The 18,462-nt window shown below is 44.9% G+C and overlaps 1 protein-coding gene across 1 annotated transcript; it reads left to right on the top strand.

Annotated features, from left to right (window-relative positions):
* Positions 1–3,640: 3,640 nt before the first annotated feature.
* LOC308269539 (olfactory receptor 11A1-like) lies at positions 3,641–15,838 on the top strand (the record flags this gene model as incomplete). Its single annotated transcript, XM_080704902.1, has 5 exons — positions 3,641–4,575; positions 12,878–12,984; positions 14,443–14,601; positions 15,512–15,590; positions 15,697–15,838. 5 exons carry the CDS (start codon positions 3,641–3,643, stop codon positions 15,836–15,838), a joined length of 1,422 nt encoding a protein of 473 aa, XP_080561028.1.
* Positions 15,839–18,462: the final 2,624 nt, after the last annotated feature.

The following is an 18,462-nucleotide window of genomic DNA, read 5'->3' as shown; positions in this document are numbered from 1 at the left end:
AAAATTTATTGAAAAAAATTTTCACCAAGAATCAAGTTCAAATTCAAATTCACTAGTCAGTGAAATCAATAATGAGTTTTTTCTTTTGTTTTTTGTTTGTTTGTGTGTTTGTTTGCTTTTATGTTTGTTTGGTACCAGGAATTGAATTCAGGCATTCTACCACCAAGCTTCCAGCTTGTTTTTTTATCCTTTTGTTTTTTTAACCAAGGGGCATTCTACCTCTGAGTTATGTCCCCAGCCCCATTTTTTATTCTTTATTTTGATACAGGGTCTCAGTAAGCAGCAGAGGGCCTCACTAAATAGTTGAGGCTAGCCACAAACCTGCAATCCTCCTGTATCAGCTTCTCAAGTACTGGGGATTGAAGTATGCATCACCACACCTGGATTCATTTATTTTTTTGAAACAGGGTATTGCTAAGTTGCTGAGGTTAGGAGCTTACTAAATTGCTGAGGCTGTCCTCAAACCTGCAATCCTCCTGTCTCTGCCTCCCAAGTACTGGAATTACAGCCATTTGCCACTACACCCAGCTAATAGTAACTTTTTTTTTTCTAGTACCGGGGATGGATCCCAGGGGCATTCTACCTCTGAACTACACCCCCAGTCCTATTTTTTATTTTTTATTTTGAAACAGGCTCTCACTGAGTTGCGAAAGGCCTCACTAAGTAGCTGAGGTTGTCCGCGAACCGCGATCCTCCAGTCTCCACCTCCCGAATGCTGGGATTACAAGCGTGCGCCACCACGCCCAGCTAATAGTAACTTTTTTATCATAAGCATCAGTTCAAAGTCAAGTCCCTTCAGAAATCCGGAGTCAGTTGATTTGTTGGTTGGTTTGGGTTTTATTCGTTTCTTTCTTTATTCAAACTCTTTGTCAAATGTCCTAACTCTCTAGTTTCTTCCTAGCTCTTTAAGAAGTCATTAGGATAAAGACAAAATATGTTCAAATACATATGAAAGCACTCAATTTGCTCTCTGTACCATCATATGGTTAAATGTGTATGTGCATGATGTAAGCCCAGGGGAAAAGGTAGGACCAGGGCAGAACATAAAAATCCTATGTTCACTGGGCAAGGTGTCGCATGCTTGTAATCCCAGTACTTGGAAGGCTGAGACAGGAGGATTTCAGGTTTGCAGCCAGCCTCAGCAACTTACTGAAGCCCTCTGCAACTTACTGATACCCTATTTCAAAGGGAAAAAAAGCTGGGCTTGGGGTATAGCTTGAAGGTAAAATGCCCCTGGATTCCATCCCTGGTAACACGCGCACACACACACACAGTGTTCTTGTTGCCATCTCTAAATGTAGAATGGCATCTTCTTGAACGTCAAAAATGTAGAGGCTTGCCTAGCATGGTGGTGCATGTCTGTGATCCCAGAACTAGGAAGGCTGAGACAGGAGGATCTCAGGTTTGTGGACAATCTCACAATGTACCAAGACTCTTGGCAACCCAGTGAGACCCTGTTTCAAAACAAATAATAAAATAGGACTGGAGGTGTAGCCCAGAGGTAGACTGCCCCTTGGGTTCAGTCCACAATACCCCACATACAAACACCAAAAAAAATAACATGTTGAGCTTTCTCATTTCCCCCATCACACACACACACACACACACACACACACACACACACACACACACGCATACACACATTGTCTTTTAGTTCCATTTCTATTCTTTTTCTTTTTTTTTTTTATTTTGATAACTGGAGATTGAACCTAGAGGCATTCTACCTCCAAGCTACACATCCCTAGGCCTTTTTATTTTCATTTTGAAACAAAGTCTCACCAAGTAGTCAAGAGTCTGGATAAGTTGCTGAGGATGACCTTGAACCTGCGATCCTCCTTTTCTCAGCCTCCCAAGTACTGGGATTACAGACACATGTGCCACCTCACCCAGCTCATGTCTATTCTTAATCATAAGACCATCTCAAGCTCTGAGTGGCAATATTACAATATTTCCTTAATTAGAGGAATATCCAGAGACTCTTTCTCTCTTTTAGTAGTCATTTCAATGTCTCTTTCTCTGGCCCAATTATTGTCACATGCTACAATTTTTCATGGCAATTTGCTCTTAGAAAATTATTGCAACTAATTTATTACTTTATTTATTTTTTTTCATAACTATTTATCAAGGTCCCATTGTGTGGTTGGTGTTAGGTAGTATGGCAATAAAAGAACAAAAACTATATTAGGGTAGAAATTTCTAAAGAACCCATGGTTAGGTAAAATAAACATTTGATCTGTATAGAGAATAGAGGGTAAAAGAATCAAAAAATGAAAGAAAATCCTCAGCTTCTGCCAAACTCACCAGAGAGTGGGCAAATTTTAGAAATCTTTTTTCCAAGGCTCTCCAGGTCATTTGTCTAGAAAGAAAGGCTTCCCAGGGGAGTGGGATCTGGGCCAATTCAGATTTTTTTATATTGCATCTCCCACAGAGTAGAGAATAGAGATTGCTTATCTGGATCTCCAATTCTTTGTTTTCATGTTTGTGTTTGTTTGTTTTTTGTTTTTGTGGGTCTCAGGATGGAACCCAGAGGCCTTCTACCTCCAAGCTATACCCCTGCCCTATTTTTTATTCTTTATTTGAAACAGGGTCTAAGTTGCAGAGGGCCTCACTAAGTAGCTGAGGCTGTCCACGAACCGGTATCCTCCTGTCCTAGCCTCCTGAATGCTGGGATGAGAAGCATGCACCACCACCCCCGGCTCGGATCTCCAACTCTAAATTGTTTGAAAGTGAAAATAGCCGAGATGACCGGCCACCTCAGGGATGTACATGTCTTCAGGGTAGGACCACTCCCCACGGTGCCACTCCTGCCCTCCCCAAAGAGTGCCAAGTATGGCTCTCCCACTGGTGCTCAGGAAGACCACCAAGCAATGTCCCCTACTGATGGAAGATGCTAATTCTGATTTTTTTTTTTTTTTTTAGTAATGGAGATTGAACCCAGGATGTTTTACCTCTGACCTGCACCTCCAGCCCTATTTCATTTTTTTATTTTGAAACAGGATCATGCTTAATTGCTGAGGGCCTTAATAAACTGCTGAGGCTGAAGCCTGGCATGGTGGTGAATGCCTGTCATCCCAGTACTTGGGAGGCTGAGACAGGAAGATCACAGGTTCACAGCCAGCTTTAGTAACTTAATGAGGCTCTCCATAACTTAGTGAGACCCTGTTTCAAAATAAAAAATAAAGTAGGGCTGGGGGTATACCTCACAGGTAGAATTCCTCTAGGTTCAATCGCACATGCCACAAAAAAATAATAATAATAAATTGCTGAGGCTGGCCTAGAACATGTAATCCTCCTCTATCAGCCTCCCACGTGCTGGGAATACAGGTGTGTGCCACTACACCTGCATAATTCTGACATTTCTATCGCTCAAAAAGGGTTTGGGAAAGCACTATAGAACAATAGTCTGCAGGAGTTTTGGAGCCAAGCAAATCTGGATTCAAATCCTGACTCTGCCATAGAAACTCTGAATATTTGACCTAAATGGATTGGATTTCTGTCTCTCTTTTGTAAGAGGAGATGACAAGGCCGGCTGCGGTGCTAGCAGCTGATATGTAAATAAATAAGCCAAACATAGGATGTGGCCTCAATAGGATGTGGTTAATGCTGTCTCCTTTCTCTCCTCCCTTGGACTCAGCTCTAGATGAGGAGGCAGGGCAGTGGTGACTGTGAGAACCAGACGGCCTGGCTGGTCCTGGTGGGCTTTGGGGAGTTGCAGTCCTTAGGCTTCCTCCCCTTCGTCCTCTTTCTGGCCATCTATGTGGTGACAGTCGGGGGTAATCTCCTCATCATGCTGGCTGTGGCCTCCAGCCGGACACTTCACACACCCATGTACTTCTTCCTCTGCCACTTCTCTCTGCTGGAGATCGGCTATACCTCCAACATCACCCCTCGGCTCCTGCAGAGCCTCCTGGAAGGGAGGGGAGCCATCTCGCTGGCCGGCTGTCTGCTCCAATTCTACATGTTTGCCTCGCTGGCTGCAGCTGAGTGCCTCCTGCTCTCTGCCATGTCCTACGACCGCTACCTGGCCATCTGCCACCCCCTCCGCTACCCCGTCCTCATGAGCGCTTGGTTCTGCAGCTGCCTGGCCGCAGCTTCTTGGCTCAGCGGCTTTTTCTTCTCCGCTGTCACTCTGGCTCTGGCGGCCCCGCTGTCCCTCTGTCCGGGCTGCAGGGAGATTGACCATTACTTCTGTGACTTCGCCCCGGTCATCAGACTGTTCTGTGGGGATGTAGGGATCCTGTGGGGAGCTGGAGTTGGCATCTCGGGCTTCCTGACCCTGGCTCCCTTTCTGCTGATTGTGACATCTTATGCCTTTGTCCTGAGGGCCGTGCTTCGAATACCTGCAGGCCCTGGGAGGCAGAAAGCCTTCTCCACCTGCTCCTCCCACCTCAGCGTGGTAGGAGTGTTTTACGGCACCCTCATTGTAGTCTATGTGGCCCCAACAAACCACATGGCCCCCTCGCTCCGAAAGGCCTTCTCTGTCCTCTACACTGTTCTCACGCCCATGGTCAACCCCATCATCTACAGCCTCAAGAACCAAGAGGTAAAGGGGGCACTTTGTAGGCTCTGGGAAGAGTTGGTCTTAAGACAGGATCCGCTGAGAGGGAAAGGACAGCTGTTGACTTCTAAGTCAATTTCAGTTTAGTCCCTTCCTCAAAGTTGGATGTGCTAGAGACCACATCAGTTAAAAAAAAAAAAAAAAAAAAAAAAAAACAGAGGCTGGGATTGAAAGTAGATGTCTAGGAAAATGAGATAACTTCAGTTTTCCTACTACAATTGGTAGGTATCAAAATTGCAATAAGTCAGATGTAGTGGTGCACACCTGTAATCCCAGGATTTGGGGGGCTAAGAGAGGAGGATCACAGGTTCAAGGCCAGCCTCAGAAATATAGTGAGACTCTTAGCAAACTAGCAAGACCCTATTTCAAAACAAAAAAAAATAAAAATGGCTGGGGGTGCAGCTCAGAGGTAGAATAATCCTGGGTTCAATCTCCAGTACCAACAAAACAAGAAAAAGAAAAGAGAAAAATGAATTAATAAATACTGAAGAAAAAAAAAACGCAAGGAGCAGGACAATAATGCCAGTGGGAACATTTGCAGACCCTTCACCCAGAGTGGCCAGGATGGGAAAAGAGGGTCAACAGGTCTAAAGAGGAAGGTTAGGGAGATGGTACAGAGCACATCTCATGAGGGGCTTCAAATGAAGAAACAAAACATCTGGACCTAAAGTCTGTAGAGGGTGCAGTGGCTGAGAGGCTCGTCTGTGTACAGAGTTCTGCCCTGGGACAGCAGAGGTCAGAGAGAGGAGATCTGGAGCCACACCTCCTGCCTGAAGCCCAGGAGACCAATTAGGCCACTGCTCTGCAGGTTTCTCTCTGGGCTCCTGTCTTTGATGCTAGATATGTACTAGAAGGAAGGAAGGAGGGAACTAAATGAGAACAGAGAAGTCAAAACTGTTACAGTGAAACATGTTGCAGTGGAAGGGGAGAAATAATTCCCCCAACAAAACCACACAAAGATAAAAAGCGCAGGTTCTTGTCCTGAGCTAATGGTGAATACACATCAGCCCGGACTCTTGCTGAAGATTTAAAGAAGTTTATTAAAAAGATAGAAATACAGAAGTCAGTTAAAGCCCCGTGCCATTCAGAAATGGCACAGGGGGGTGATTTGAGCGAATTCACCAAAAGTCCCTGCATGCTGAGTGTTCTTATCCCGACCAAGTCTGTGGCAGGTCCTTTGATATGTAGATATGCTGCCCTCGCCCAGGTATCTGCTCTGAGGGGTGGGAGCTATGTCTCCCAGTACAGACCCCACACCTTTTGTTATACTCCCAAAATGTGTTAAGTTGCTTAACACATACTATCTGGGATTTCCTCCCATCCTTGAGGAAGTTTGTCTCTCTTTAGAAATGTAAAGAGGCCCTTTCCCCTGACGCTCCTGGCTTTCTTTACTACCAAAGATATATTTTTTAAATTGGAAATCTTTCTCAATACTGGTACATTAATACATTTAGAAACCTGGTACAAAACCAGCAAGAGGATTTGGAATGTTTACCTTTATCAGAGACTCTTTGGATGCTTTAAAAATGACAAAAACTAGCCTGGTGTGGTGGTGCATGCTTGTAATCCCAGTACTTGGGAGGCTGAGACAGGAGGATCTAGTTCGTGGCCAGCCTCGGCTACTTAGTGAGGCCCTCTGCAACTTAGTGAGACCCTGTTTCAAAAACAAAGAACAAAAAATGGGGCTGGGGGCGTAGCTCAGAAGTTGAATGCCCCTGTGTTCCATCCTCAGTACTGAAAAAAAAAAAAAAAAGACAAAAGCTTGTGTTGGTGGTGTGCACCTGTAGTCCCAGTACGTGTAGATCCTCCTGTCTGAGGCAGGAGGATCATTAGAGCTCAGGGGTTCAGGTCCAGCCTGGGCAATAGGCACAAAATGAAATCATCAATCTATTTCTCTATTTCTCTTCTCTCTTCTCTCTTCTCTCTTCTCTCTTCTCTCTTCTCTCTTCTCTCTTCTCTCTCTCTCTCTCTCTCTCTCTCTCTCTCTCTGTGTGTGTGTGTGTGTGTCTCTCTCTCATTGAACACAGGGATGTTCTGCCACTGCACTATATCTCCAGACCTTTTTTTATCTTTTGAGACAAAGTCTCACTAAGTTTCCCAAGCCTGGCCTCAAACTTGCAATCCTCCTGCCTCAGCCTTCCTAGTAGCTGAGATGACAGGTATGTGCCGCCACGCCCAGAAAGACACTGTCTCTTGAAAACCGGGGGGAAGGCTGGAGGTGTACCTCAGTGACAGTGAAGGGTCCCAGACCCATAATGTGTTTTCTTTTTTTTTTTTTTTTTTGGTGGTGGTACTAGGGGTGGAACCCAGAGGCTTTCTACCTCCGGGCTATACTCCCAGACCTTTTTTATACTTTATTTGGAAGCAAGGTCTCACTAAGTTGCTGAAAGTCTCACTAAGTAACTGAGGCTGGCTTCAAACCTATGTGATCCTCCTGTCTCAGCCTCCCAAGCGCGGGGATTACAAGCGTGCGCCACCACACCTGGCGTTCATGTGTTTTCTGACAGGCTGATTGCTAAACTCCGAGAACAGGCGGTGGCCTTGAGCATGGCTGGGGAAAACCCAAAGGCAGGTCCCACTAAAGCTGGGAAGATCACCTGGCTGGAAAACAGAAGGTGTCCTTGCAGATTACTGTGTGAAAACGTATCTAGTTCTCCTTCAAGCTCTTTAATGCTGTTACTTTTATGTTTATATATAAAAACTTCTTTGTTGTTATAACATTATGAGGGCTCTAACTGCATATATAGTTACTATGTCCTGAATAAAGTCCAGTGGCAAGAGGCCCTCTCTCTCCTCACAGGCGTATGAGTTTCTTGTCACAGATCTCCCATAAGAAGATGGACAAGTAAAAAGAGTAACCCCGTGATTAGCATGCACAGGTTCCTTTATTCAATCCCCAGCACCCAAAAAAATTCTAGTTTTTTAATTTTTTTTTCTTCTTGGTGGTACTGGGGTTCCTGGAAGCCCTTCTACCTCGGGGCTACACTCCCTGACCTATGTTATACTTTTATTTGGAAACAGGGTCTCTTAAGCCAGCAAGGCTGGCTTCAAACCTGCGTGATCCTCCTGTCTCCGCCTCCCAAGCATGGGGATTACAAGCGTGCGCCACCACGTCCAACTAGTTTTTTAATTAGAACTTTATTGATGTGTTTCTTGAGGTATTGTATGTGATATACCAATACCAGCCTTGACACCTTAGGCTCTCAGCAACCTACTGAGATCCTGTTTCCAAATAAGAAATAAAATCAGGCTGGGGGTGTGCTTGGAGGTAGAATGCCTCCGGGTTCAATCTCCAGGAAAACACACACACAAACACACACACACACACACACACACACACACACACACACACACACTTGATTTTCAGAGCAGGGAGAAGGCCAGGCTTCTGAAGATGAAGGGGATGAGGGTAGAAACAAAGGGCTGGGCCTGGTGGCACACACCCCTGGCATACTTGGGAGGCTGAGACAGGAGGATTGAGGGTTTGAGGCCCAGAGCAAAGAATAGGGTCCTCTTCAAGATGCACCACTCACACCATTCCCCAGGGCATCTAAGTGTAGTCCCCAGGTGAAGGGCATTGAAAACACACTCAAGAGAGAGGTGGGGAAAAGTCCAGGAGATACACACTCCAAGGGTCCCAGAAGGTGGGTCCCAGAAGGTGGGTCCCAGAAGGTGGGTCCCAGGGTCTTCACAAACTATGTGGCTGCTTCATAGTACAATTTTAAAGTTTTTGAGAAAGCTCCAACTCTCCCACCTCACCTGGCCCCCATCGGCAGTCCTCTGCGTATGCCTTAAGCCAGACATTCCAATTGAAAAGCTCATCTTTTTCATCAAATGCACCTGGTGATGTGGTGCAGGGCAAGGAAGCAAACATATCCATGATTTGATCCCAGCTCTCTCACCCCAGCCTCCCAAGTACTGGGGTTACAAGCGTGCACCACCATGCCCAGCTCAGATTGTGTTTTTCCTCAGCGTCTATGAGTCTCAGATGCCTCACTTTGTAAAATGAAAGAAATAATAATGCATGCATCACAGAAGTGCTGTGAAAATTAAATGCAAAGGATACAATTAATTTCTCTATTTTTCATTCTGAAACAGGAGCTCACTAAGTTGATGAGGGTCTCGCTAAATTGCTCAGGCTGTCCTTGAACCTGTGCTCTTCCTGTCTCAGCCTCCCAAGTACTGTGAGTACAGGCAAATACCACCACGCCCAGCTCAGATTGTGCTTTTTTATTTTGGCTTTGTTTTTTTGTTTTTGTTTTTTTGGTACTAGAAATTGAACCCAGGGGCATTCTACCTTCAAGCTACACCCCCAGCCTGATTTTTTATTCTTTATTTTGAAACAGTGTCTCACTAAGTTGCAGAGGTCATCCCTAAGTAGCTAAGGCTAGCCAGAAACCTATGATCCTCCTGTCTCAGCCTCCCAAGTACTGGGGTTACAAGCATGACCACCATACCCAGCTCAGATAGTGTTTTTAACGAATTTCATTTAAAATTCTGTGGGATTATTTCTGATCTTTAAAGATTTTTTATACATTTATTTATTTATTTTTCAGAAAAAAATCTTCTTAACATGAAACATGAACTCTAAATACCCAAAACAATCTCGAAAAAGAACAAAGCTAGAAGACGTACATTTTCTGATTTCAAACCTTGTAAAGCTACAATAATTGAAACAGTGTAGTACTGATATAAAGGCAGATATATAAACCAGTGGAGTAAAATAAAAAGCCTAGAAATAAATTCTTCCATATATGGTCAAGTTACTTTTGACACGGTTTCCAAGAACATTTTGATAAAGGAAATAATAATCTTTTCACTAAATATTGTTGAAAAATAATAATTACATGAAAAAGAATAAAACTGGACCCTTACCTAATCCCATATACAAATATTAACTCAAAATAGATGAAAGACCTAAATGTAAATCTTAAGACTATAAACTTTTAGAAGAAAACCTGGGTCATAACACTTCACAACCTTGAAATTGGCAGTGATTTCTTGGATATGATTTCAAAGGCACAGGCAACAAAAGAATAAACAAACTTCCTAAAAAATAAAAAAATTGTACATCCAAAGACAATGTAAAGAGAGTTAGAAGTTACTTATAGAATGGGTTAAAATATTTCCAAATGCTATATCTGAAGGTATACTAATATTCCAAATAGAAATCCTAAAAATTAGCAACAATAAAAGCAAACAATACAATTTAGAAATAGGTAAAAGACTAAAATAAATAATGAATCTCCAAAGATAACCAATCTTAGTTGTCTGCTGGATGGAAAATCTTGTTTCTCTGGTTCTGGTGTGTATTAACTATTTCTTCTTTGTAGTTAATCTCTTTGAGTATTTTCTCTAGCGCTGGTTTTGAAGATACAAATTCCTTCAGTATTTGTTTGTCATGGAAGCTTTTTATTTCCCCATCTAATTTGATAGATAGTTTTGCTGGGTAGGAAATTTTTGGCTGGAAGTTGTTTTCTTTCAGAGTTTGGAATATGTTACTCCAAGCCCTTCTGGCTTTCATGACTTGGTTTGGGAAGTCTGGAGTGATTCTAATTGGTTTGCCTCTGAATGTCACTTGGCCTTTTGTTTTTGTTGCCTTTAAGATTCTCTGCTTGGCTTCCACATTGGTCATTTTGACAATTATGTGGCGTGGGGAACCTCTTCTCTGATCCTGTCTAAAGGGAGTTCTATAAGTTTCCCTGGACTTGTGTATTGACCTCTTGCTCTATGTTTGGAAATTTTTCTATTATTTCTTTGAAGAAATTATTGATCCCTTAGGTTTCACCTTCTTTTCCCTCCTATATTCTGATTATTCTTAGGTTAGCTCTCTTAAAATGGGCCCATATTTCTTCAATGTCAGATTCCTGCTGTCTGATTTTTTTTTCTAAGTTATAAATTATGCATTCGTTTTTGAAGTGATCATCTTCTAGGAGCAAGATTCCATGTGGTCTAATCGATTGTTTATACTTTGAATTGAGGCCTTTACCTCAATGATTGCATCCTTTATTTCTTTTAGACCCTCTCTAAATTCTTTTCGAAGGTCCTGTATTATTTCTACAGTTATATTCCTGATTTGATCTTTTGGAGATCTCTGAATTTTTGTGTTATCAGGTTCTGATAATATGGGGTTGTGGGCATTCATTGCTCTATTGTTGTTCCTCTTTCCCATGATTTCAGAAGTTTGTGCCTTCCCTGGGTCACTACGACTTCACTTAGGGTGCTCTGTATCTCAAGTCTGTGGTAATTTCAGCCGCTACTACTCCTTTACTGGGTTGTATCACAAAGTCTCAGACCCAGGGAGTTAATCGAGGCTGCGCATGACCATGGGAGTACCAGGCTGGGCATTTTCCCATGTGGAGCTGCGACTAGGGTGTAGTATCTCTGCCACCGCTACTCCTTAACTGGGTTGGACTGCAAAATCTCAGACCCAAGCAGATTATCAAAGCTCTGCAAGTCCCTGGGAATGCAGTACAGGGATTTCTCCTATAGGGGCCGGAATTTCACTCATGGTTATTGTTCACACTGATCAGGAGCTGGCACGGGGCATAGTGAACTCTCTGTCGCTGCTGGCAATATGGCGCCACTGCCACGCCCTCAGCCATGAGGCTGGCGTATTTCTTTTCTTGTTTTGAGCTCCGTTCTGAGTCCCTGGAAGGCGTGATGAGCTTGGCCACTGGGAGTTTTAGGCGTTCTTTACGCTGAAAGAACTGCTGAATTACACCCAAATGATCCGCAGATTGTTACTATGGGACAACAAAACTGTACTGGTGTGAGATGTAGCCACTGGTTCTTATTCTTAGCTATTTTAGAAAAGAATAGCTCGAACTCTTCTGCTGTAAGCTTGAGCAATTTATTACAATGGCAGAAAGATAGGACAGAAATTAAAGCACTACGTCATAGAGAGACAAAGTGGAGTGACTTGAAAATAAGTCACTGGGTTTTGAATACCGAACAGTTTCTTTGTTTGGGGTTTTTTTCAGGATGGAACCCAGGGGCATTTGACCACCGAGCTACATCCCCTGCCCTATTTTTTTTTTTTATTCTTTATTTTGAAACAGGGTCTCACTAAGTTGCAGAGGGCCTCACTAAGTAGCTGAGGCTGTCTGCAAACCGTGATCCTCCAGTCTCAGCCTCCCGAATGCTGGGATCACAAGCATGCACCACCACACCCGGCTTCCGAACAGTTTTTATAAAGATTTTTATCCCATATCTTTGCTTAACCAATCATCTTCCTGACCCGACAAGAGGTGTCAATCAGGGGCAAATCTTTTTTTTTTTTTTTTTTTTTTTTTTGTGTGTGTGTGTGTGTGTAGGTCTGGGGATGGGACCCAGGGGCATTCAATCTCCAAGCTATACCCCCTGCCCTATTTTTTATTCTTTATTTTGAAACCAGGTCTCACTGAGTTGCAGAGGGCCTCACTAAGTAGCTCAGGCTGTCTGCAAACCACGATCCTCTGGTCTCAGCCTCCCACATGCTGGGATTACAAACTTGTGCCACTAAGCCCGGCTTTAGATGTGATGATTTTTTTTTCCTGTAGGCCCACCCTGTCTCTGGTACAGACCCAAGCCTTTTGTTACACCCCAAAATGTGTTAATTGATTATTGAAGTCAGGGATCTCTTGAAGGCTTGTGGCATCCTCCCACATCCTTGGGGAATCTTAGTTTGTCTGCTAGAAGTTATTTATTATGTAAAACTTTTCTTTAGAATGCAAAGGCCCTGAGCTATCTCTATTCCAGGAACCCTGCAAGGTTCCTTCTCTGCCTGAGTCCCTGCAGGACACCCAAGTTCTGACTACCTTCTACATTTTAAAATTAATGCCAAAGCATTTGAAGTCAATACATATTGAAATTAGTACCAAAGATGTTTCTGAAATTAGTACCAAAAATGTTTCCCAATACCGGCACACAGATAATGAGCCAAAATTCAGTGGAGCATACAGACAGAACCCACACTGGGACATTACAACAAAAGAACATTGAAAATCCGCTTCTTTTTCCTATCAACTCCCCTTTCTCCACAACATCTCCCCTTTCTGTGCATTTGCACTGGCCCAGGACCACCACGACCCCCAAGGTATTATCCCCAGTACTGCTCATTCTTAGTTTTGCCTCCTTCTATGAAGTTCACACCGGTTGGACCAGTTTAGGGAATTACCCTAAAGCAACCAAGTTCTTCCTGACACAGATGCCAACGTCATGGCCACTCAGAGACAGCTTTGTGCCCAGCGGGTATAAGAGGTGACAGTGCCCAGACTTGCCAGTCCTGGTGCTGCTGGCTGCAGAAATGAGGTCCATTCTCATCTTCTCCCTTCTCAGCTGCTTCTTTGCAGCTTACAAGGCCAAGGTCTTCACCAAGTGTCAGGTGGCCCAGGACCTGAAGGCCCAGGGAATGGACGGCGTCCAAGGCTATAGCCTGGCAGACTGTGAGTATGAACTTCCCATCTGTCCTTTCTGTCTCTGCCTCAAAAGACTCTTCAGCCGGTCGTGGAGGCGCACGCTTGTAATCCCTGCACTTGGGAGGCTGAGACAGGAGGATCGCACAGTTTCGAAGCCAGCCTCAGCTACTTAGTGAGGCTCTCAGCAACTTAGTGAGACCCCGTTTCCAGATAAAATATAAAATAGGTCTGGGAGTATAGCCCAGAGGTAGAAAGCCTCTGGGTTCCACCCCCAGTACCACCAAAAAAAAAAAAAAAAAAAAAAAAAGACTCCTCCAAGCTAGCCTCCTCTCCCTTTCCCTTGGTGATTTCCTCTCCTGTCAAGGTTCTCTGGTCCCTGTGTCCCTGCCCCTTCACCCTGGAATTCCCAACTGCTCTCCCTCTCTAACTCTCCATCAGGAACTATCATATCTATAATAGATGCTCTCCTCTCCAAAATGGCCTTGCCATCCGATGATCTGGAACATCTGGGCAGACACAGAGGCTGACCTAACTACGGCCTTTGTACTACTGTCACCTGGGTTTCACCTGCCTCATTGTATCTTAGTTGTGTGCTGGGTTCATGCATGCTCTACCACTGTTTAGTAAATGTTCAACCGCTGATTTGTCTTGGAGCACAATAGGAACTGCCGCCTATGGACTTCTCTGCCATTTTATCTACCAAAAATAGCTCCAGGGCTGGGGATGTAGCTCAGTGGTAGAGTACTTGCCTAGCATGCACCAGGTCCTAGGTTCAGTCCTCAGCATCCCACACATAAATATCAACTTTCATAAACGTATAACTAAATAAAAGTTATTTTAAGATAATTATAACAGTAACCCACACTTTCTAAGTTTGTCTAGACTTTTCTACCAGTGTCACAAGGGAGACTGTGAGAGTGAGGGTGAGGGGTAGACAGGGTGCAAGAGGACCCAGATGCTCAGCCACCCACCTGTCAGTAAGAAGATGCGAAACTGCCCATTTCTCTTGAATACCTTTCTCAGTCTCTATGCCAAACCTAGTCAGTTTTGCCACCCCTAAGCTTGTTTTTTCTGTCCTTCCTCCTTAGGGTTCTGCTCCACCTCTTTTCTATCTTCATATAGAAACCAAAATTAATTACAGGGATTACAGATGGCACACACCTGTAATCCCAATACTTGGGAGGCTAAGACAGGAGGATCATGGGTCTGAGGCCCACCTCAACAACAAAATGAGACCCTGTTTCAAAATAAGTAATAAAAAGGGCTGGGGTATAGCTCAGAGATAGCCCCTGGATTCAATCTCCAGTATCCAATAAATAACCTGTCATATCGAGAATCTCATTGTTTTTTCATGTAGGTCTTAAAAGCAGGCTCTGAATTCTGGTGACACTAATGCAGCGTCACCTTTCCAGCGGCCTCTTCATTGGCTCCCATCGTAGACCACTCTCCCTCTTCTATTCACACCTTTTGCTTCCTCTGACCCAGGGGTCTGCTTGGCTGAGTCTGAGAGCAGCTTCGACACCCAGGCCTTTAAGGGAACAAATGCCGATGGCAGCAATGCCTACGGGATCTTCCAGCTGAGCGACTCGTGGTGCGAAAACGAGAAGCCTTCTGCAGAAAGCCTCTGCAACATCCCCTGCAGCAGTAAGGGCTGGGCCTCCCCTGCGGGCTGGGGGAGGCAGGCAAGATGGAGTGAAGCCGAATGTGTCGCCCCCAGCGCCTGGCCTCAGCCTGAGCTGGAGGAGCTGCGAGCCAGACACACAAGGGCCCCCATCGTCCTCAAAGCTGGACCGGGATGGGCCCGATAAACCCGCCTCTCACACTCCCTCCGTCTTCCGGATCACGCTCCCTACCCGTCCCGGCTCCTGAGCCTGCCGCTAGCCATCCTCGCTGCACTCCGGGCACTCTGCGCAGTTCCCGGAAACAAGGGCGCTCGCTCCTACCCCATCACGTCCTGAGTTAGTACGCAGGCAGATTCTAAGCAAAGACAAGAAACCCCAGGCAAAACAGAAGGCAAACCCGACCGGGGACTCCAGAGATAGGAAGGATTTCTGAAATACAGTCTCCTCGAAAAATTATCAAGAAAAGAACCAATTATTGAAAACAGGAGCCGGGTAGAGTAGTGCAAAACTGTAATCCCAGGACTTGGAAGGCTGAGACAAGGAGGACTGCAAGTCAAGGCCAGCCTTAGCAATTTAGCAAAATCCTCAGCAATTTAGGGAGACTCTGTTTCAAAGTAAAAAAGAAAAAGAGCTGGGTGTGTAGCTCAAAGGTGGAATGCCCCTGGTTTCAAAAAAAAAAAAAGCCAGGCATGGTGGCACAAGCCTGTAATTCCAGTACTTGGGAGCCCAGATATGAGGATCACCAATTCCAGGCCAGCCTCGGGCACTTAGGAATACCCTGTTTCAAAATAAGAAGTAAAATAGAACTGAAAGTTGTAGCTGGGAGGTAGAATGCCCCTGGGTTTCGTCCCCAGTTCCAGAAAAAAAGAAAGAGACCCAAAAAAAAGGAAAGATGTTTTTTCTCCTCCTCACTCACTCACTTTTCCTTTCAGAACTGATGGATAATGACATCAGCGACGACATTGTCTGTGTCAAGGAGGTGGCGAAAGATCCTAAAAAGATGTCTGCCTGGTAAGAGGATCAGGACAGGTAGAGTGAGAACCCCCGCAGGGGTTCCACACAGTGTCCAGCCGTGATGTCAGCACAATCTATGCTATAGGATTTGCCCCGGGTTTAGGGAGGGGGTTAGACTGTTCTGGAGTGAAAGTGAGAATATTCTGAAGCGCTCACACTGGGACCACGGCAGTCCCCACCCGCAGGCGGCCTGGATGGCCAAGCTCTCTCTGGGACTCTCCCACGGCACTGACGCCAGCCTCTGACCTCCCTATAGATGCGTGCCCCTGATCTGTGCTTTCTTTCTCTGTCCGTAGGGCGCCCTCAGTAGAACACTGCAAAAGCAAGGATTTGTCTGAATACCTGGCCAGCTGTGAGCTGTGAATTTGTCTCTGAACATGGCTCCTCCAGCATGTGCCCCTTAAGCTGAGCCAATTCCTCGAGGTTCTTGGAAGTTCTGGATCTTCTCCCACATCTGCCTCCAGAATAAAAATGACTAAAGTTCACCTGTCCTGAGTAGCATGTTTAAGGGCTAGATTGTGACAGACTCTGCTACATGATAAAGACAAACAGAAATCCTTTCTCTCCAGCCACCACCAACCCCACTGAAATTCCCCAGGTCTCCTCTGCAAGACTGTTACGGAAAGTCCTTACCTGAGAACTCTTGTGGGTTTTTCAGTCTGGGATGAAACTGACAGTCGAATATGGTATTCTGGAAGCCAGCTCTCATGATGCCAGCTCTTATCAAATTCATCTAGTGCAGTCTTATTCTCCATCACCAAGAAGGTGCATGAAAAGTGAAACAGAGAAATTGAGGGAGAGGTTTGGTTTGGAGGGAGGGAAGGATGGGCAGAATATCAGAATGACTGTGTTGGGGAGGGCAAATGACAAACATGCTGCAGGCCATTCCCAAAAATATGGTGCTAGGCATTAATTTCCTCTCACAAACAAGAGTCCAAGATGGGTAGGCGGGATTCTTTTTTCCACAAAGACTCAGAAATTCAGATTAGTCTTATACTGCATCTCGCATCCTCCTGGGTTACCTTTTCTCCATCTCAGAGCTCTCTCTCTACCTTAGAGGAACAAGGAACAGTTCTTCCGGTTCTAAACAGGCATGAACGTCTCTGCTCATTAAGAAAAAGGAAAAAAGTTAGGCATGACGGTACATGCCCGTATCCCTCGTACTAGAGAGGCTGAAACAGGAGGAACACAGGTTCTAAGCCAGCCTTAGAGAGATTCTAAGCCAGCCTTAGTGAAACCTGTTACGGTGTGAGATGATATGGTTTTGGGAAAACTGTCCCCGAGGACCCCTGTCAGGATTCCAGACACAATTTCCCTCAAAACACACACACACAGAAAAAAAAAAAACCCAAAACAGAAAAACCGCGGGTTCTTGTCCTGAGCTAAGGGTGAATACACATTAGCCCAGACTCTTGCTGAAGATTTAAAGAAGTTTATTAAAAAGATAGAAATACAGAAGACAGTTAAAGTCCCATGCCTTTCAGAAATGGGACGGGGAGGGGGGATTCGAGTGAATACACCAACAATCCCTACATGCTGAGTGTTCTTATCCGACTGAGTCTGGGCAGGTCCTTTGATATGTAGATGTGCTGCCCTATCTCTAGCCCAGGTATCCCTGTCTCCATCCCAGCTGGATCTGCCCCCTCTGAGGCGGGGGGGGGGGGGGGGCAGCCCTGTCTCAGGCACAGACCCCCCCACACCTTTTGTCACATTTCAAAATGTGTTAAGTTGCTTCTCCAGAGTCTGGGATTTCCTCCCGTCCGTGGTGGCGCACGCTTGTAATCCCCGCGCTTGGGAGGCTGAGACAGGAGGATCGCACAGGTTCGAAGCCAGCCTCAGCTACTTAGTGAGGCTCTCAGCAACTTAGTGAGACCCTGTTTCAAAATAAAATATAAAAAAGGTCTGGGAGTATAGCGCGGAGGTAGAAAGCCTCTGGGTTCCACCCCTAGTACCACCAAAAAAAAAAAAAGAATGTAAAAAGGCCCTGGGCTGCTTCTATTCTTTTGCTAATTATCCACGGAGGAGAAATCTGCCAGCCTCTCCCAAAAGCCCCTGGCTTTCTTCACTATAAATGATATATTCTTAAAATTGAAAATCTTTCCCACTACTGGTACATTAATACATTTTGAAACCTCTTCCCAATACTGGTACAAGACCATTTCAAACTAAACATTAAAAAGGGCTAGGGAAAATACATTCTTAAAATAGAAGAAAAAAAAGTGTGAGCTGAAGATACCCGGGCATGATGGCACACACCTGTAATCCTAGTACTTAGGAAGCTGAGACAAGAGGATTGCAGGTTTGAGGCCAGCCTCAACAATATATTGAGGCCCTTAGCAACTTAGTAAGACCCTGTTTCAAAAATAAAGAATAAAAACATCTCCCAGCATTTGGGAAGCTGAAACAGGAGGATTGTGGTTCATGTCCTGCCTCAGCTACTTAGTGAGGCCCTTTGCAACTCAGTAAGACCCTGTTTCAAAATAAAGAATAAAAAATAGGGCTGGGGTTATAGCTCAGAGGTAGAATGCCCCTGGGTTCAATCCCTAATACTGAAAAATATATGTACGTGTGTGTGTGTATTGTACCAGTATTGGGAAGAGGTTTCAAAATGTATTAATGTACCAGTATTGGGAAAGATTTCCAATTTTGTAGTAAGAGAAGCCAGGATTGTCAGGAAGAAGGGCCTTTTTACATTTCTAAAGAGAAGTCTAGAAAGCTAGGAGCCAGGGAAAAGGGTTCTTTACATTTCTAAAGAGAGACAAACTGCCAGAGGAAATCCCAGATCCCAGAGAAGCAACTTAACACATCTTGGGAGGGTAACAAAAGGTGTGGAGGTCTGTGCCCCGAGACAGGGTTGCCCCCTCTGCCT

The sequence above is a fragment of the Muscardinus avellanarius genome (assembly GCF_963383645.1).
Source record: "Muscardinus avellanarius genome assembly, chromosome: 11".
Classification (NCBI taxonomy): domain Eukaryota; kingdom Metazoa; phylum Chordata; class Mammalia; order Rodentia; family Gliridae; genus Muscardinus; species Muscardinus avellanarius.
This window is presented reverse-complemented; position numbering and strand designations above follow the sequence as displayed.